The sequence below is a fragment of the Mus caroli genome, chromosome 3, assembly GCF_900094665.2.
Source record: "Mus caroli chromosome 3, CAROLI_EIJ_v1.1, whole genome shotgun sequence".
Taxonomy (NCBI): domain Eukaryota; kingdom Metazoa; phylum Chordata; class Mammalia; order Rodentia; family Muridae; genus Mus; species Mus caroli.
The window spans coordinates 27740175-27760280 of record NC_034572.1 but is presented as its reverse complement, the minus strand read 5'-3'; the positions used below and the strand labels follow the sequence as shown (position 1 = coordinate 27760280).

Genomic DNA, 20106 nt, shown 5'->3' with positions numbered 1-20106 from the left:
ACACACACACACACACACACACACACACATACATTATCCTCACTTAATAGGCTTTGGAAAGTTGAATAAGTCACATTAAGTTACATCTGATGAAAGGTATGTCTTTTGGAGTGGAGTTAAAAGTTATTATTTTGGGGTTTGGGGGTGGGGGGTGGGGTGGTAAGTAGGAAGTACTAGAGACCAAACCCATGTGTGCCAGCACTCTGCCACTCTTCCAAACCCTCAGCCCTCCGTCAGCATTCTAGAAGGATCTAAAAGTAAAACACAGCTAGAGAGTGCAGCTGTGGCTCTGAGGTGAGTGTGTACCTGGCCTACTGAAGGCCCCGGGTTCAAACACTAGCACCAGGAAGGACGCAGCCAGGCTTAGGAAGGAGGCACCTTCAGTGTTTACAGAGCAGTACTCTAAGGAAGTTCAGTTGCTGTGTCTCAAGTGTTTGTGTCTGTAGTTCTAAAAAAGAATGGCACGTACCCCAGAAGTAAAGCAAGACGCTACAGGATAAACTCTAAGGCTTTATGTATTCTGGTAATTGATAATTGTATATGGTTGGTTCAGTATTTCTTTTGAACTTAAAATTCCAAGTAGTCCCAAAGAAGTCCCATCTGCAATGACAGATGACTACAGTTCCTAATATTCACAGGACCGCTGCACCTTCCACCTGCCAGACAACAGCATCAGCAGCTTACCAACAGTGTCACTTTAGGAATTCACAACTTCCCAGACCTCCAGCTCTCATTACTACCCTGTAAATCCCAACAGATGAAGCTGAAAGGCCCACAGAGAACACATCACCTGAACCACATGAAGAACCAGCCACAGAATCTTGTGTACATCAGAGCAAAAATACAGAGTATTTATTCATTTCTTCCCACTAGAGGGACACACTGTTCTTGGACAGACGAATGAATCATCAGTTGTCAGGAGTTGCCTTTGGAGAATGATCAATGAACTCCTTTTCAGGGGTTGGAAATTGATACCAGGGTCCATCACCTCGGGCACGCATCAGCCTTCGAACTTCCTGCTCCTTTAACCTGTAACAAAGGGAATAGTAACTGAGGATACGAACACGTGAGCAGATGCAGCCACTACAGCAGTCAGCAGAGCTTCTTCAAAATAACAAAGCAGAACCACCATAGGACAGAGGCCTTCACCACTCCATAGCCGCACTGCTCAGGGGTCTAAGTTGGCTCACTAGACACATAGCTGACTATCCATGTTCCTGTGCATAATACCCAAGATATGGAAGCACCCTAGCTGTCCATCAACAGATGAATAATAAAGAAAACGTGGCACATTTACACAATGGCACGCCATTCAGTCATATGCAGACAACTGCATGAAGCTGGAGGGCATCATGTCCTCTGCTGTGTGGAATCCATACTGATATATACAGGTATAAACAGGACACAAAACAGATGGGGAACTACTGGGGGCAGAAAGGGACCAGGAGGAGGGAGGACAGGAAGAGATCAGCAGGCAGGGGAGAAGGGAAGAAAAGGTAAAGGAGGTAAGGATGAGCAACGTACATCTTTATGAAGATGCCATCAGAAAAGCCATTATTCCATACACCAAAAAAGTTAATGAAGGGGAAAACAGTCCCACAATCCCAACAACAGAGGTAGTCACTGTATGCATGATAGTCTGGCACAGACAGGCACATGGAAGCAGACATCTGCTATACATACAAGCCAACTTGGGACTGGTGAATTTTATCATCAATTACATTGAACAATTGTCTCCACAGGCCCTGCTCCATGGCTTTGGGACAAGCTTGCTCTGTCATCCACCTTTCCGATGTTAATACAGTTGGCTACAGAACACCCACTAATGTGCCCATGCCAGGGTCCCGTGCTGGGAGGTGATATGCTGTCATCTGCCTATACTGCTGCTATCATTGTTCAGAGAGGGAAGAGGGAATTTCTCCACAGCAAGTGGAGTCCCCTCACCAGCATCACACTGAATGGCCTACATTAGATATTCCATTGTTAAAAACAGAAGAGAAAAATCAGAGCCAAAAGCCCCATCAACCCAGAGCTCCACGCAGCTGACATCATACATCTCTACTCTGGGTGATTGGTATGGCACAAAGATACCTTCACAACTCCACAGCCAAGGCCAAGCCTTCTCCATGAAACCCTGGCCTTCCAAAGTACATGTATTAAGCTTTTTATGACCAGAAATGTACAACTACATAATTCACTTCCTAAGCATTAGCCAGCTCTCTAACCTTACTTATGAGATTAGATACCTTTGTAACTGTGACTTAGAGAATATTTATTCAACTTTTCAGAAAGGACTAAACACTTTTTTCCCTCCTCTTTTAAATATAACTACACAAAATGTGTAACTATCATAATTAAAGAGAAAGAGTTCATAAATCTAAGAGAGAGTAGGGGGACAGGGAGGAACTGGAGTGGGGAGAGGAAAGGAGGAAGAAATGGTGTAAGTAAAAGTACTCATGCAGAAAGTTCTTACAGAAATAAATAAATACATAAATAAATAAATAAAAAACAATAACAGCAACAACAACAAACAAGACACAGCCAAAACCCAAGGCTGAGGAAATGGCGCAGTCAGTGAAGTGCTGGCCTTGCAAGGACAGTTCTGTCCCCAAGCCCATATAAAATCATCCCTTTCCAGTGCTGAGGTGGAGACGGATCCTGGAGCCTGGCAGCCAGCGGCAAGCCTACTTACTCCACAAGCTCCAGGTCAGTGAGAGACCCCGTCTCAAAATTTAAAACACAAAACAGGTGGCTAGGGACTGAGGAGCAATGCCTGAGATTATTCTCTGCCTTCCATAGGCACACGCCTGTACATGTACACACACACACATCTGCACACAGATACACACCAAAAAACCAACCAACCAAACCCAAACTAATGAGCACACCATGGACCGAGCGAGAGAAGCACAGTAGTCAAGGCATGCTCTTCTCGGGAAGAGCATTAACTGAAGGCATAATTAGCCTATGCAGGGCTAAGCAAGGTCCGTAAGAGGGCTGTATCAGCACCCACCTAACTTAATACTAATGACATTCTCTTAGAAGCAGGTACACAGGGGCACATATGGCTTCTGGTTGTTATACAGGGCAGTCTCTAATGATGTGGGATGGGAAGAAGCAGGCAGGTAGTGGAGTGGGCTGCTGTATGCAGAGTAGCTTCTTTAGGAATTTCTTTCCAGGGTGGGAGAGATGGTTCAGCAGTTAAGCGTACTTGCTGTATTCATGTCTGGTGGCTCACAGGCCTGCAACTCTAGCTTCAGGACATCTGATACCCTTTTGGCCTCCATGGGCCTACATCCAGGCAGACACATACACAGAGACATACACTATAACCATTTAAAAAGGGGAGAGAGACAGAGACTAAGAGGGAGAGGGAGGGGTAGGGGGAGGGCATTCCTCTCAGTATGAGCTATCATCCCCCAGTCAGCAACAGAGTCCCCCTTCTCCCAGAAGAGCCCTCTAAAGCTTCACACAGACATCCAACTTCTGAAGCTGCGCTATTCTTCCCGCCCACTCTCCTACCGTAACTCAGCCTTTTCAGATTCAATCTGGAGGATAGCCAGGGTTTTCTCGTAGTTCTTTTCAGGGCCATCATAGAAATTCCGGGCGATCCATCTTGATATCGGATGCTGAGAGAAAAGGTGTTTCCAATCAGTCACCTTCTGAAGGATTCTTCACGTTTCTGGTTGGCTACTGTTTCAGATAACTGAAGCACTGACATGACAACAACTCTGATGTGCTTTAAGTCACTCTGAGCCCTGGGCTCACGCTATTGTTACCACTTTTGAGATAAGTACCTGAATGGCAGCATCTCCGCAGCTTAAGGGCGAGGGAGGAGACTAACCAAATTCTACTGACCAGACTCCAGAAATCATCATATTTTATGCTTATGTAATTTAACCTATAAAGCTTAACTTTTTTAATGAAAAAAGTACCATGAATTGTTATTTGCTACAAAGATGGCTCAGCATTTTGGTTCCCTCATTGCTCTTGCATCTGGATACATTCTCAGCACCCCAGTGGCTCATCATCATTGGTGATTCCAGTTCCGGGGGATCTGACACCCTTTTCTGGTCTCCACATATGTGGAATACCGAGCACACATGGAGCACATTCATACATTTAGGGAAAACACCAAATCATGTAAAATAAAGAAATCTAAAAGGAAATTAAGTTTTAAAAATGTACTATCTACTTGATGTGAAAAACTGAATATAAAAGTATATCATAATTGCCTAATTAAGACATTTACCACTACATTAACAAGATATCCAATAAAAGTTTGAATGAGCTGTGCAAACCTTGTAATACTCCCAGTGTTCAGGGATGTAGCCTTCTGGGATTTCTGCAAGCTCAGCTTCACCTAGAGAGAAAATGTTGACGATGCTGGGTCAGCACTGACAGCCGTGTCCCCAGAAGCCAGCTTCTCCATGACTCCTCTAGTGCTAAACTCCCAAGGGGAAGATCAGTCCCTCATGAGGGGTCCTAGTCATCCTGTAGGTGTAACACAGGACCTCCAGCATCTCAGCAGTTTCCCATTTTGTTCTTAGGTAACAGACATAATGAAGGACACATTGGTCTCTATTTTATTTTCTGCTGTGAATCTACCAGACAAAATATTCTAAGATTCAAAACTTGAGCATTTTAGAATCCTGTTCAGAAGGCCTTGTGTGCATTCGATGCTTCCAGACCTTAAGATGAATTTTAATTCTGTCAGTGCCTGCCTTTCTGTGTATCTCTGTCTTCTGCATGTATATCTGTCTCTGTCTCTCTCATTCTCTCTTCCCAACTTGACTGTTACTCTATTTTCCTCATCTAGTTTGTCAAAGCTGATTTTGGAAAAGGAGATATGGTGGTTTGAATAAGAATGGCCCCAAAGGCTCATATGTTTGAATGCTTAGTCACCACAGAGCAGAACTGTTTGAAAGGATTAGAAGGATTTATAGCTTCATTGGAGTAGGTGGAGCCTTCCTTGTTGGAGGAAGTGTGTCAATTAGGGTGAACTTTGAGATTTCTGAAGCCCCACCAGGCCTAGCTTCTCTCTCTGCTCTTGGCTACTGCCCCAGCACCATCCACATTGGCATGCTCCCACTGTGATAATGGCTAATTCTCTGAAACAAGGCCCCAATTAAATGCTTTCTTTTATAAGCGTTGCCTTGCTTATGGTGTCTCCTCACAATGAAAGAACAGGAACTAAGGCAGAGGAAAGGGAGCTGAGGTTTCTGGAAGCCACCTCCTCTGTAGAAATGTCCTCCATAGACTCACATGCTATTTTAAAGGTCCCAGAGCTTTTAGGAGGTGGGACCTGGATGGAGAAAGCAGTGAGCAGAAGCAGCCTTTAAAATCGTCAAGCCTGCCACCCTGTTTCCAGCAGGCTTCTTTTGCTCCTGGTCCCCTCCCACTTCTCGCAGTAGGCCAATGTCTCTCTAAAACCATGACAAAACAAACCTTTCTTCCAAAGAAGGTCTGTGTCAGTGTGTGGTCGCAGCAATGCAAAAGTAAATAATATAAATGTTCCATCTCATGGAGTGAGGGCTGGATGAGTGACTTACCAATAAATATGTTCACCAGTGTTATGCCAATTATAACTGGGATCCCAGTCAACATAAGGTAGAATCTCTGTGAGGAAAAACATAAAAACATAAAGGTTTCTCTCATGGCCTTTCCTTCTTCTCCCACCAAAATTATCCTCATTTGATGTCCTTTTATCCTTATTGAACAAACATGACAATTTTGGAATCAGAATTGAATCACTGATTTCTGTCACATTCCTCTGATTTAGTTTTTAGACACAACTATTTAGTAGAGTACAATATATGTGCAATGACTTTTGACTTCTTGGTTAAAGCAATGAGATAAAAAAAAAATTCTGTATTAAGAACAAATGTGAAAACAGTAGCATTTCAGCCACTGAATGTGACTGGAGTTGGTCCTGGTATGAAAAGAGGACACTTGCTATGTGTGATAGCACATACTGGGGAATCCAGCATTCCATAGGTGGAGGCAGGAGGATCAGGAGTTTGAAGTCAGCCTTGGCTACATAGCAAGTCTGAGACTAGCCTGGGATAACAGAAGATCCTCCATTAAATTAAAAAACAGAAACAAAAAACAGGGCTAAGGAGAGGCAGTATGCACAATGGGGAGGAGGGGGAGGGCTAAGGAGAGGCAGTGTGCACAGTGGTGATTAGGGGGAGGGCTAAAGAGAGGCAGTGTGCACAGTGGGGAGGAGGGGAGGGCTAAGGAGAGGCAGGATGCACAATGGGGAGGAGGGGGAGGGCTAAGGAGAGGCAGTGTGCACAGTGGGNAGGAGGGGAGGGCTAAGGAGAGGCAGTGTGCACAGTGGTGATTAGGGGGAGGGCTAAAGAGAGGCAGTGTGCACAGTGGGGAGGAGGGGAGAGCTAAGGAGAGGCAGTGTGCACAGTGGGGAGGAGGGGAGGGCTAAGGAGAGGCAGTGTACACAGTGGGGAGGAGGGGGAGTGCTAAGGAGAGGCAGTGTGCACAGTGGGGAGGAGGGGGAGGGCTGAGACTGCACACAGTGGGGAGGAGGGGGAGGGCTGAGACTGCACACAGTGGGGAGGAGAGGGAGGGCTGAGACTGCACACCGTGGGGAGGAGGGGGAGGGCTGAGACTGCACACAGTGGGGAGGAGGGGGAGGGCTGAGACTGCACACCGTGGGGAGGAGGGGGAGGGCTGAGACTGCACACCGTGGGGAGGAGGGAGAGCATCTCAGGGGAACAGCAAGCCTCCATTTTTAAGCTCCTGGTTGGTACTTTTTGGATCATGATACGGACAAGCAGCATTCTAAACAAGTAGTATTACTTACAATCCTGCTGAATTAAGAATGTTGACTTAAAATCAACGTTCCCAGATTGCATTAAAAAAAAATTACATCCCAAAATAGAGCTGCTTCTGTAGAAGTCTTCCAGTGAGTCTTTTGCTAAAACGATCTTAGTTTTTTCCAAACCTATCTCAGTGACACCAGTGAGCAGCTCAGCGCCTTAGGCTTTAAGGTCTGTAAACATGCTGATGTCCATGGCGCAGGGAGAGGGCCACAGGGCCTGACACGCGTGAACACGCACTGAGCAGACTCTGCCCACCCAGTCCTGCAGATTCATTTCTACACTTGAAGAGGAAGCTCAAACTGAACTTCAAACTGCATGACCCTGAGCAGAAGGAATGGCTGGCACTTGACCTGCAGTCCCAGTGAATCCATGCTTTGAAAAAAAAGGTTCCAGCTAAAACGTAAAAAGTTCAGAGCAAATCAGATCTTACTACACAGTCTCAGTATCCTCTGGGGGAAAAGAAACAGTAATTTAAAAATGAAAGACATCTCCTAATGGGAATCTTCCTCCTGGACATAGCATAGTTAGAACATTTCAACTCACCATCAACCTCAAGAAGCGAGCGTCATAGTATAAAGAAGGCTTGACGACAAACAGTCTCTTGCCATGGTCCCCACTGTGCCGCACAGGAGCTGAAAATGTGAAACTGTTTAACAGGGCTCATGCGGGGCGGGCAGAGAAGACCACCAGATAGATATACACGGGTGAACGTGCTTTGCTTGTGCATCGGAGTGGGCAGGACGCGTCAGAGACTGACAGGCTGTTCTCAGGTAGAGCTGCTGCTGCTGCTTTTATTTCATTTCTATCAGTAAGCACATGGAAGCCCAGTCCTTACACATGCTGGTACGCACAGCCGTAGAGCTTCTTGCTTTAACCCAATGTAAAGACACTGAGCAGGCGATCATTTCAGTGTACCTCAGAGTCAGGCAGGGAGGGCAGATGCTCTTAACAGCTGCTAACCCTTGCTTCCCCTACAGAAAACAAACATGCTAAAGCCCCCTAAAAAACAAAGGTGAAGGCTGCCTCCTAACACAGAAGGGGAAGGCAGGAAGCTGCGGAAACCCGGAGGGACAGGACCAGCAGTATCTATGCCAATCTCTAGCAGGAATTTGACTGTTACAGACTACACTGAGTTAAACTCAATGTCTTGTGTATGCTAGCCAGGCATTCACCAGGCTATACACCATCCTTCGAATGGTGACAAAATCCATTTGTAATTCATTTCTGACTAGGAAGACCCTCCCCCCCTCCTTCTCCTCCTCTCCTCCTCCCCCCTCCTTCTCCTCCTCCTCCTCCTCCCCTCCCCTCCTCCCCTCCTCCTCCTAAGATCAAAGCTTTGGAATGACTTCAGCCTTGTTGGTCTGTGACTCCTAGACCCCCTCCTCTGCTCCACTGCCCTGGAGCTGCGAGACTTGCCATCAGCACTCTACACCAGGACCCTGCTGCTACTCAGAAGCTTCACGGCTCCACTTCTGCTCGGATTCCCACTGAAGGAAACCTAACAGCAAAGAAATCGAACCTGGCCGAGACCCCTAGGTGGCAACGCTAACATAAGAAAGAATGTTCCATTTGTTCGAGTTTAACGGCTACAAGTCGTCACTCCCTTCAGGCAGAAGCTGATGCTGTCCCAACAGATGCCACGTTCCCTCTAACATGCCACACACCCATGGGTCTGCACAACTATCCTTGGGTGTCAGTATCCATGAGGAACGAGTTCTGGGTTCCTGGATACCAAACCTTTCAGATGATCAAAGACCTTAAGTGAATCATCACACCCTTACAATAGCCCACACGTTCTCCTGTGTACTATGTCTGGTAATACTGATGGCAGTGAATACCATGAAAACCACTACTATATTGCATTGTTAGGGGAATAATACCAAGAACAAAGGTTACAGGAGCAATTTACTTCCCAAATATTTTCAAACCACAGTTATCTGGATTCGAGGATGCTACTGCATGGATGTAGAGGGCAGCTCCACTCGAACTAATCCTGCCACGTTCAATGATCCACAGCTGAAGGTGGGAGCTGTCTGGATTTTTGGAATCACCTGTAGCAGCTAACAGGGTTTAGGAAGTGAATTCACTAGAGAATCAGATATGGGCATTAATTTACTAAGTACAGATTATACTACTGACACTACAGACGTGACAAGATAAGAGACCCCAACATTTTTAGAAACCCCTTTAAAAGTTACCGTTATGGAAGAAAGTCAGGATGATACTACAAACCATTCATGAACTCCCTAAAGACTGAAATGCCCACTGTGTGCAGGTCCTCTGCGAGGCCAAAGGTCAAGATGGATACAGACCCTGCTGGGAGTGAAAGAGTAGACAAGCCCTCGAGGCAAAGGCAGCAAAGAAACAGACAAACCAGCAGAAGAAAACAGGCCCAGAGGGAAAGGGCACAGTGGAGGGCACGGAGGACACGCACTGTTCCCTTTGGGAAGAAACTGGTTGGCTTGTCCTACCTGTGCTGGACAGTTTTATGTCAAGTTAACATAAGCTAGAGTCGCTGGAGAAGGAGAGAATTTCAGTTGAGGAAATGTCTCCATAAGATCTGGCTGAAGAGCATTTTCTTAATTAGTGATTGATGGGGGAGGGCCCAGCCCATGGTGAGTGAGGCCACCCCTGGATTCTGTAAGAAGCAGGCAGAGTAAACCTCAGAAAGCAAGCCAGTAGGCAGCAGCCCTCCTAGGCCTTTGCATCAGCTCTGGCCCCCAGGTTCCTCCCTTGTCTGAGTTTTTGTCCTGACTTCCTTCTATGACAAATGACAAAGTGGAAGTGTAAGCCAAAGAAACCCTTTCCTCCGACCCACTTGCTTTTGGTCACGGTGTTTCAATGCAGCAATAGAAATCCTAAGACATTACCTAGACAATGTGGTCCACCACAGAGCTCCAGAATCTAGATGCCTGTAAATGTCCTGAGTGGGGAGAGACACGGGTGGGCCAATAAGAATGGCCCCTGGAGACTCATACTTGAACACTCAGGGAGTGACATTAGGAGGTGTGGCCTTGTGAAGGAAATGTATCACTAAGTGTGGACCTTGGCATTTCAGAAGCCCAAGCCAGGCCCAATGTTTTGTTCTTCTGCTTGCTGCCTGCCAATCTAGATGTAGACCTCTCAGCTCCCTCTCCAGCACCATGTCTGCCTGCATGCTGCCATGCTTCCCACCATGACAATAATGGACTAAACCTCTGAACCTGTAAGCCAGTCCCAATTAAATATTTTTCTTTATAAGACTTGCCATGGTCATGGTGTCTCTTCATAGCAATAGAAACCAAAGCAGACAGCTTACCTGAGCCATGGAAATACAAAGCAACTTTTAGAAAAATGGCGAATTCAACCATAATGAAATCAAATCCTAAATAAGTCTTCATGCACACTTACAAAAGGCAGAATCTGATTTCGATTTCTTTTTTTTTTTTTTTTTTTTTTTTTGGTTTTTTGAGACAGGGTTTCTCTGTGTAGTCCTGGCTGTCCTGGAACTCACTCTGTAGACCAGGCTGTCCTCGAACTCAGAAATCCGCCTGCCTCTGCCTTTCGATTTCTTTTTTTTTTTTTTTTTGGTTTTTCGAAAGGCAGAATCTAAAAGGCTCAACACAAAGTAAGTAGCAAGTCCTACTGGGTCCACAGAACCTTCAGCTGGCAACAAAAGCATCCCAGGACAATTCAGCCTTAACCTGCTGTATTAGAAGTACAGTGAATGGATAAAACCTGCATCCTTGGCCCGAGGATGTGACCTAGCAACCAAGACCTAGCTTCCATCCTCAGCACCACATAAGAGTGTGGTGGTGCATGCCTATCATCCGAGCAACTGGAAGGGGCTCAAAGTCAGACTCCATAGAGTTTGAAGGTAGCTTCGGCTCCACGAGACCACAGGAATTCACCTGGTTTTCATTTTCTGACCATTCCAGATGTGTATCCATTCCAGAGCTCGGTTGCTTTGTTTTGAGACAGTATCCTTGTATACCCTAGACTAACCTTGAGCTCGCTAAGCACTGCAGGCGTACCTTGACCCTCCTTACAGGGCACATACTTTAATAGAGAACTTAAGCAGCTAGGTTGTTTACAAACCTGGCAAGTGACCTGGGGACTGACAGCACTGAAGTCGGGATGGAGACAAGGTGCTGGTTTCTTTGTATGAATGTTTTGCTTGCATGTTTGTCTGTGTACATGTACGCCCAGTGTCCATGAAGTACAGAAGAGGGTGTCAGATCCCCTGGTCCTGGAGCTGCAGATGGCTGTGAGCCGCCATTTTTAAATAGCTAAAGAACCATTGAGGAAAGAGGGCTCTACTGTTTCCACTTGAAGGGAAGAGCAATGCTCAACGTATAAAGGGAACTGTTCTCTGCTTCACGGATTCAGACGTTCCTAGAACTGTGGGGGCTGAAGATAAAACTGGACTGCTTCACCATTTTTCACGGCCGTTGTCCACGAATCCACAATGCAATCTGGAAATCCTGTGTGATACAGGTTAGCCTAGAGGATCAAGCCGCTTCTTTCAGAAAACCTGATCACAACCCCTATCTTCAAATAAAAATAGTTTCCTTCTCAACTCATCTCTGGCTTCTCAAGACAAATATCCCCAAGGCAGGTGGGGATGACAGCACACAGCTTGAAGTTCCAGCAGTCAGGAGGCAGAGCCAGGTTGAATCTAGCCTGGTCTACATATGGACAACCTCCAAGCCAGCCAGGCTGATGATGAGATGATATCTAATAGAACAGGACAAAGATTCCCTAAGAAATCTTGCCTGTTTCCTGGGTTTTCTTTCTGCCTAAATCAACCCCTATGCCCTGGGTTCTTTGCCTCTGTCTCACATCGCACCCTTTGGCTTTTCTGCTTTCCCCAGATAGTATTGGTCTCTGCTTTTCCCTTGAGCAAGATTTGATAACTTCCTTTAACACGAAGCACACTAACCCTAAGAGTGTGTTAAAGCTCATGAGGTCAGAGGACAATATATAAAGCTCGGTCAGTGTCTGACAGGTGGCAGGTCTTGTGGGAACATTGTTGAATTTACATTTCTTAACTGAACGTTTACAGGGATCACTTAAGTAAATCCTTACAGTTTACTACACTTACTCAGAGGACCTTGTACACACCTTCCTCCTTCAATCAGAGAACAGTGGAAGGATTAATTTATATGTGGCTTTAGTGAACAATCATTACAACAATGGAGCAAACATAAAAAAAAAAAACCAAACAGCCAGCACTTGGGGAGCAGAGACTAGAGGAAAGTTGTAGGTTGGAGGCCAGTCAGGGCTTCCAGTGAGACCTGCATTAACACCTCATGCTACAACAACTGAACAATGGAAGAAAGGTAGGGCTGGCTGCATTACAGAAGTATTGAGGTTAACAACGTGAACTGCTTCCTCTTTCTTAACACATAATTACCCAACCGTTTAACAATTACTCTTTATTAACTATGCCTGATGACTGCTATCCCATAACTATCCTGAAATGTACTTCAGAGCAGTCACCTTCCACAGCCCCGAAGTCTCCCTGCTGAAGTGGAGGGTCATCTGCTCACACTCTGAAAACATTAGGATGAACAGAGCTTACAAGACCAATTCTCCAAAAAATGATTTTTAAAATTTTTATTATATTTTAGGGGTGTGTGTGTGTGTGTGTGTGTGTGTGTATAGAGGTGAATGGAGTTGCCTGTGGAGGTCAGGGACATGGGGTTCTGAGGCTGGAGTTATATGCTGTGGCCCTGGGAATCAAACCAGGTCTTCTGAGGATCAGGAAGCACGATTAACCACTGAGCCATCTCTTCAGCCCCCTCCAATAAATGATTTTAAATATGCAAGTCACTCAGGAAAGCTATGTAGTTTCCTGACTGTCATTGATGCCAGGATTGAGCAAGACAATGGTAGCAGCTTTCTATTGGTATTTCAAACAATCAAAAGCTGGTCATTCATTCATTGTCTTCCTCTAAATTTTCAGTTAAAAGTATCATTTGAATTCCTTGGGCCAAAAAGTTAGGTCCACTTCCTTGCATCTGTCAATCTTTCATCACTTATCAGTGGCAAACTGAAAATGATTCTAAAAGGGCTAGTGAGGCGGCCCGGGAGGGAAGCGCATTTGTTTGGAGGCTTGATAACCTGAATTTGATCCCCAGATCGCACAGTGGAAGGAGAGCTGATTCCCACAGCTGTCTTCTGACCTCTACATGCACAGGCACTTTAGTTGTGTCAAGGCCCCTTCTCCACCCCAACTGAGCCCTGATCACCATCTTCTCCTTCTCTCAACACCTAGTTCTCCCAAAAGCCCTATATCCAGGAAGACCTGGAAGCCCACACACTACTGCCAGTTTCCCATGTTAAGATGATTCCCATATTCATTTTATATTTATACTCCTCGTCTGAGTTCACAGTACTGTGTTCACAGATCTGTTGATCCACTCTCCTCTACCCTGAGAAATATCTGTGAATATTAGCTTTGGAATGGAAAGGGATTCAGTGTTTTCTGCCACAGCAAGTTGGAGGATTTGCTGCTTTGGGTCTGTGGCAAAGCATGATGGAAGTATGTGTTAGAATGAACTGCCACCTTCTAGTGACTGGGAAGCAGAGAAGAGAGGCTGATGCCCTTCAAGGACCTCCTCAATGACAAGATCTTGGACCAGAATTCCACCTCTTAGACGCTCAGCCACAACCTACCAGCTTCTTGGAAGACTGTGGCAGGAGCATTGAAGGTTAGAACCAGCCTCCAATGCAAAGTCTATTCAAGATCAGCTTGGGCAACGACACTCTGACTCAAAATTTTAAAGAGTAAAGACAAAAAGAAGGGCTAGGGATGTAGCTCAGAGGAAAGACCTCACCTGGCTAGAATAAGCAAGCACTTGTATTTCATCAGCAGTACCAAAGAAATAAGCAAATAAAATACAGGGTAAATTTAATGCTGTGTGTATTTTCTAATTTAGGTGCATGGTGCTAAAAATGTCTCCTACTCAAAGGGCTTCACAACTACTCTGTAAGGTATCTCCGTCAATCAGATGGTCATCTTCCAGAAAAGGAAATGAAGATCATAACCAAGTGCCTTCCACTTTAGCTCCTAGTAGGTGTTGACTCAAGGTCATAGAGCTCTTAAATTCTGCAGCCAAGATTTGAATCTCGGCAGCCCAGATCCAGAAAAAGAAGATGGGAGAGGGGCCTAGCCATCTTGTTGGGCTGCCCAAGGAACTGGTGGAAGAGAGGAAAACCTTCAGGGAGCAATGGCAGACTCATAAGCCAGTGAAAGCTGCGACAGTCAAACAGTCGCTCTTGGAACAGCAGCGAGTAAGCCCTCCCTGTTTTCTCTGGACAGGACATCGGCTCCCCGTGGTTCTCTCGGAACTGCAGGAGTGAGACATAGTTCAGGAAGAGAGGGACCACGGAGTCTTAGCTCAGCTCAGCTAGACTACAGTCAGCACTTTTGGGGGAGGGTTCAAGGGATCTCTACTTGTGTATCTGAGGATATTTACAATAAAAAAGTGATGTCAAAAGGATTTGACCAAGAAGTGTCAGCACATGGAGTCTGCCTGCAGTGTAAATTCCTGCTGGGTATTTTAAATGCACTGATCCTTTCCAGCATGTTCCAGAAGGTCCCTATGTATACTGCCTCAATATAATAGGCTTTAGGGCAATTGTATGTGTGTGTGTGTGTGTGTGTGTGTGTGTGTTTCTCTATATTGGACAAAGCAAATTGTTATCTCTAACCAAGGCCCTCACTATGACTGTCCTGAGACCTGAGCTCTTTACCCCTCTTAGGCTCCTTTCTAAGAGAGCAGAGGTTCTCAACCTTCCTAATGCTGCAACCCTTTAATGCAGTTCTTTGTGTTGTGACCCCCCAACTATAAAATTATTTTCACTGCTACTCCATAACTGTAATCTTGCTACTGTTATGGGTCACAATGTGAACATCTGTGTTTTCCTACGGTCTTAGGTGACCCCTATGAAGGGGTCACGACCCGCAGGACAAGAACCACTGCAAGATATGAAAAGCATGACTGCATTAACATACAGGAGATACAATCTGGGCTGAATCCAACATTACACATTCACTCGCTCTACAGTCTTTTTAAACAACAAACATAAAATATTTTCGTGGCCTTCTAAGATGTTGTGAGGTCCACGGACAGTTATTACCGTGCCTAACGGGGCTGTCACCTGGAGCCTTTTTAAAAACACTCGTGCCTAGGAACACCATGACAGCCTTCACTTCAGTGCGCTTCTCAGCATCTTCCTATCTGCGGGTTGGAACCAGCTGCAGGTGCCACGCACCCTGATTCTGCCCTGAGCCCAGCGACGCAGTGCAAGCCTGCAACCCCAGCCCTCGAGAGCCGGGACAAGCGCAGCCTCGGATCCCGGAGACCCTGTCTCAACAACGAAGAGTGTGCAGTTGCCCTTGGAGACGCGGGCAGCAGCTCCATGCCTGCCTAGCCTGGCAGCGAGGGAGCAGCGCCCAGCATGGCGTGGCAAGGCACTTCGCAAACGCTGAGCTTAAACAAGGCCATCCGATTTCTGCAGCAGCTCTTCACACCAGAGCCCCAGGCCGACTTTGTCCCCGCTCTCTCCCTCGGAGGTCCCCAAGGTCACCTGGAAACAGCCCTCCCACCTCTCACCCGCGTCTCCGAGGCCGCCACCCACCGACAGTCTTCGGAAAGCTCCGCGTGAGAAAACTCCCGACTCCGAGTCCAGGGCCAGCGCGGCGGCAAGTCAGCGCTGTCAGCGCGGAGACCGAAGCCCGCTGCAGCAGGCTCATGGCCGCCATGGCTACACCGGCCACGGAAGGAAGTAGGGAGGGCTAAGGGAGCCGGGAGGGACAATCCACCAGTGAGGGCGAACGCTAGAGGAGGCCATATTGAGTGAGGGCAGCGGCCGGTTCCAGCGAGCTTCACAGGCAGGCGCTGGCGGACAAAAGTGACGACATTGTAGGTGGGGCGCCCAAAGAGAGCTCTGTAAACTCTATGGCAGACTTGGGAGATCGAAGCGAGAGCCGTGGGAGCGGCCATGTTTTGTAAGGGCAAAGCCTGTTCCTGTTTGCTTCACTTGCCTCACGCCGACAGCGGAAGTGACCTCGTGGACACCGACACTGTGGGTCTCCATTAGAAACATGGCTGCGACCAGTCTAGTGGGTGTTTGTAGAAGAGCCTCAGCGTTCCTGAAGGCAGCTTGTTCCCTAGTAAATCCCAAGGACGCTGCTCACTCGGGGTAAGTGGTGAGAGAAGAAATGACTGCCTCCGCCTTTGGGCGCTTCTTGCAGGGTGCAACAGAGCTCTAGACAGGCCACCGCGAAGGCTGAGAGCGTGACCTTGGAGTCGCCTATCCTGGCGCACCCCCGCTAGTCCTCCTGCGTTCTGTCGCCGCGGGCGGTGGGAGCATCCGCTGCTCGGTGCGGGGCTGGGTCGGTTGGGAAGGTTTCCGAGGAGTCCTGAGCTGTGAACGGAAGGCTTCCCCCGGCGTCTTTGTACACAGATTGCCGGGCAGATGTTAAGTGATGAGCGTAGCTACGGCAACAGAAGCTGCATCTGCGAGCGTGAGAATGACAGCTTACTCCTCACTGACACTTGCCAACAGGGAGCCGAGTTTTAGAAATAGTAGAGAGCAGATTAATTGAAGGAAGCAGTCCATGTCCGGTTGAACAGTCAGCTATCGTGCATCTATTATCTTCTATATTATTACACTAACTTTGCAAATTAGCTTTTTAAAACCTTGCAGAGTTGTAATTTGACCAGGGTGGCAAACTTGAATAAATGATTTCGTCTTCCATTATCTTTTTTCCTTAAGAATGAGCTAATTTGAGGCTGAAGAGATGGCCTAGTGTTTAAGTGCATATGTTTTCTTGCAAAAGACCTGAGCTAGTGTCACTAACTCGGCTCATGGTGGCTCTCTAACATCTTTAACTCCAATTCCTGGTGATCTGATGCCTTCCTTGACCTCTGAAGGTATCAGGCACACACATGGTGCACATACATGCAGGGAAAACATTCAGATACATAAACCTTACATTTGTTAATGAAATTATTTCAGTGTGTGTGTGTGTTTGTGTTTTGTAAAAAATAAATACCTGTCACTCAGAAAAGAGGCAAAATATTTTAAAGACAGTAAAACCAGTTATGCATTCATAGAACACATTGCCTTTTCTTTTTTAATGTTGCAGGGATACACTTGATGTGCGACTATTTCCCCAGAACAACAGAAGCGTTATTAGAGTAACAGCCACCATATACCCTTAACCCATAGTAGCCAGTCAGTCTTTGGCGCTTGGTCACATTTTTCAAGATGCCTGGATTTATGCTCTTTTTTTCTGCACTGTTGGACAGAGGTCAAAATTCAATCATAGAACCAAGGACATTGCCTTACTAAGTATGACCCCGTGGTCACACTCTGGAATACAGTGTTATTATCTAGCATATAATCCAAAATAAAAACAGGACTTGCCCTACTAATCCCTTTCCTTTTTTCTTTCCGCTTCATTGTCTCCATTCAGTTCCATTCTTTTTTCAGGATCCAGTGAAGGATCACTTAGTGCAATAGTTGCCATTCATCCAGTGTTTCTTTTTCCCTTTGTCATGACACTGGCAATTTGGGGTAGGATTTAGTTTTTTTAATTTTTTTATTATTATTTCATCACAATTAGTTTCAAGTCAGGAGTCATGGATGTAGCTCAGTGGTAAGAGTATAGCCCTTACCCAGCATGCCTAAGGCCCTGGGCTCAATCCTTAGTACACGGGAAGCAGACATAAACTTCAGTCAAATACTCTTGGTTTGGAAGACAGCACTTGTGAAACATTTTACATTTTGTTTTAAGGTCATTTTATCAGTTCATTAAGTGCTTTTAAAAACATAATTTCTAAATATATATACACACACACACACACATACATATATATATATATAATTATGCATAAGATTTTCATGCAGTTATAAAGCATTGTATGTTTATGTAACTAATGACTCTTTAATACCAAATTCAATAGATATCTTCATCAGTGAGCTCCTGCCTATTGTGTCTGTGTCTCTTGTGTAAAAGTTTCTAGACACAGAATTCCGGGATTAAAGGAGAGAACATTGTGCCTTTTGAATGTTGCTACATTGACTTTCAGAATGGTTTTGATCTGTTCATAAATTTAGTTGCTACAGTGGAGGAAGCACCTAAAAACTGTTACTCTAAAATATAATTGTGGGATCAGCAAGATGGCTCAGGAGGTAAAAAGTGCTTGCCACTCAAGCCTGGTGACCTCAGTTTGATCCGAGGAACCTAAGCAGTAAAAACTGGGCTCAGTGACAAACATCTCCAATCCCAGCATTCCTGGGCCCAGAAAGGAGGTGGAGAAAGAGGAAGCACCCAAAAGCTCTCAAGCCTGCTGTCCTGAGTATTCAGCACAGCAGCATAAAAGAGAAAGACTGTGCCTCAATGAGGTGGAAGAGAACCAACACTCCTGTTGTCTTCTGACCGCTACATGTGTGTCATGCACATGAAAGCACGTACTCACACACACATGCACTAACAGTAAAAAGATAGACATATATAATTATGTACATATGTTGTCTGAAACTATAGGGTAGCCATCCGTACAATAAAAAATACTTTCTCATGCACTAAAAGAGCTTACCAATACTAGGGTAAATATCCTGTGTAGAATTTTTGACATTGTAATAAACAAATGTTTCTTGCTAATAAAATCTGAACGTTATAAACTTTGTTCTTTATTTGTGTTCAGTTGCAGGTCTTCTCTTAGTTTGTTACTTAAGAACACACCACATGTCACATCTTTTCTCCAGTGTAAATTACTTCATACCACATTGTCAAGGAAAGGACTAGAAGAATTTTTTGATGACCCAAAGAATTGGGGGGAAGAAAAAGTCAAATCTGGTGAGATATATAGAATGGTCTATAGTAATTGACTGTGCTCTCCATCATCCTAGGGTTATCCAATTTAAAATTTCCTTTTAAAATTTCCTTTGGTTTTTAAAGGTAACTGAAGTAAAACTTCCTTGGCTGGTTGGTGGGCTTCGTGCTTAGACGTGTTAAGTAACATGAGGCTTGAGTTTCTTTTAGTTGGCTTTTTTTTTTTAATAATAATTAAAAATAGTTTGAAGTGACATTAGGAAAAGAAAATGCATTTGACACAAATACGAGCAGTCTTTGCCGGTCATGTTACTGATATTTTCATGTTAGTATTTAATTGAATTCTAATTGTATATAATATGATAATCCTGTTGCATCTTTTATAGATACAGACACATTGAATTTTGAGAGTGAGTCCTCAGTCCGGACATAGAACTAGAACTGTCACTTAATGTCACACGTTTCTCCTTCTCACAGGAGCTTCATGGACCTGCCAGCAGCTGAGGAACAAAAGTAACGAAGACTTACATAAGCTTTGGTGAGTGATCTGCGTACTGAAACATGACAGTCCAACAGCAGGGTCAGCACTACCCCTGTACGAGGCCCTGGCCAAGCGGTCTGCTGTCATGGGGCAGTGGGTGACTGCATGAGCTTATAGAAAGGTGGCAGTGGATTGCATTGAGATATGTGTCACATTTCGAAGGTATCGGAACTTTAGATTTCTGCAGTAGTGCTATGAGTCAGACCGCTACCATTACACCAGTAGTGTCAGGAAGCAAGGTCAGAAATGACACGGGGACTGGCTGGTCACAGTTACACTGCCCTCCCTTTCCCCCTTCCTCATTAACTTATTAATATAAATGCTGATGGGAAGCAGATAAAGACCTTATACACTTCCGTATACTTAGTCCTGAAGGTGACTCACCTTGCACTTGTTAGAATGAACCCTAATACCTGCAACTCATAGGAGCCTTAAACCCTAATTAGGAACAGGAGGCTCCGTTTCCAGGATAATGAAGTAACAACAATTAAACAAAATGTGGGGTCTTTAATATTAACCACATGCACACAGAAAGGATTGACAAAGAAAGCCGCAATCCTGTCAGAAATCTGCAAAAGTAGAGCTTGGACTCACTGAGGTCCAGAGTTCTGTTGCCCCCACTACACCCCTGTTTCTTTTCCCACCTCATTTGTTGCGAAGGCTGTTTAAAAACTGGAAATATTGAATAGAAGAAAGGGCATGTCCCATTTCAAGCAGGGTTCTTCCTGTTCTAAAAGAACATTCAGAAGATGTCTCTAGCCAGGCGGTGGTGGCGCACGCCTTTAATCCCAGCACTTGGGAGGCAGAGGCAGGTGGATTTCTGAGTTTGAGGTCAGCCTGGTCTACAAAGTGAGTTCCAGGACAGCCAGGGCTACACAGAGAAACCCTGT

General features: G+C 45.5%; 2 protein-coding genes across 3 annotated transcripts in view; one reads left to right on the top strand and one right to left on the bottom strand.

Annotated features, from left to right (window-relative positions):
- Positions 1-821: 821 nt before the first annotated feature.
- Ndufb5 (NADH:ubiquinone oxidoreductase subunit B5) lies at positions 822-15628 on the bottom strand. Its single transcript, XM_021158382.2, has 6 exons — positions 15471-15628; positions 7386-7474; positions 5553-5619; positions 4302-4363; positions 3523-3629; positions 822-1029 (listed from the first exon to the last, which is right to left on the bottom strand). Exons 1-6 carry the CDS (start codon positions 15592-15594, stop codon positions 909-911), a joined length of 570 nt encoding a protein of 189 aa, XP_021014041.1. The 5' UTR covers positions 15595-15628; the 3' UTR covers positions 822-908.
- A 74-nt stretch (positions 15629-15702) lies between these two features.
- The window catches only part of Mrpl47 (mitochondrial ribosomal protein L47), a 9149-nt gene continuing 4745 nt past the window's right edge, over positions 15703-20106 (top strand). Inside the window, exons 1-3 of one of the 2 annotated variants that reach the window (XM_021157567.2) lie at positions 15703-16034; positions 18548-18699; positions 19153-19213. In XM_021157567.2, the coding sequence (XP_021013226.1) occupies positions 15937-16034; positions 18548-18699; positions 19153-19213 (311 nt within the window). In that variant the 5' untranslated portion in view covers positions 15703-15936. The remainder of the gene's footprint in view (positions 16035-18547; positions 18700-19152; positions 19214-20106) is intronic. The other variant, XM_021157569.2, reaches the window with a different exon arrangement.

Excerpts from the sequence above, each read along its gene's own strand:
- Ndufb5 (XM_021158382.2), bottom strand. The coding sequence starts at position 15,594 with ATGGCGGCCATGAGCCTGCTGCAGCGGGCTTCGGTCTCCGCGCTGACA. Across the intron at positions 5,620-7,385 it reads CTCGCTTCTTGAGGTTGATG|AGATTCTACCTTATGTTGAC; the intron begins GTGAGTTGAAAT and ends TTTTCCTCACAG. Across the intron at positions 3,630-4,301 it reads AACACTGGGAGTATTACAAG|CATCCGATATCAAGATGGAT; the intron begins GTTTGCACAGCT and ends CTTTTCTCTCAG.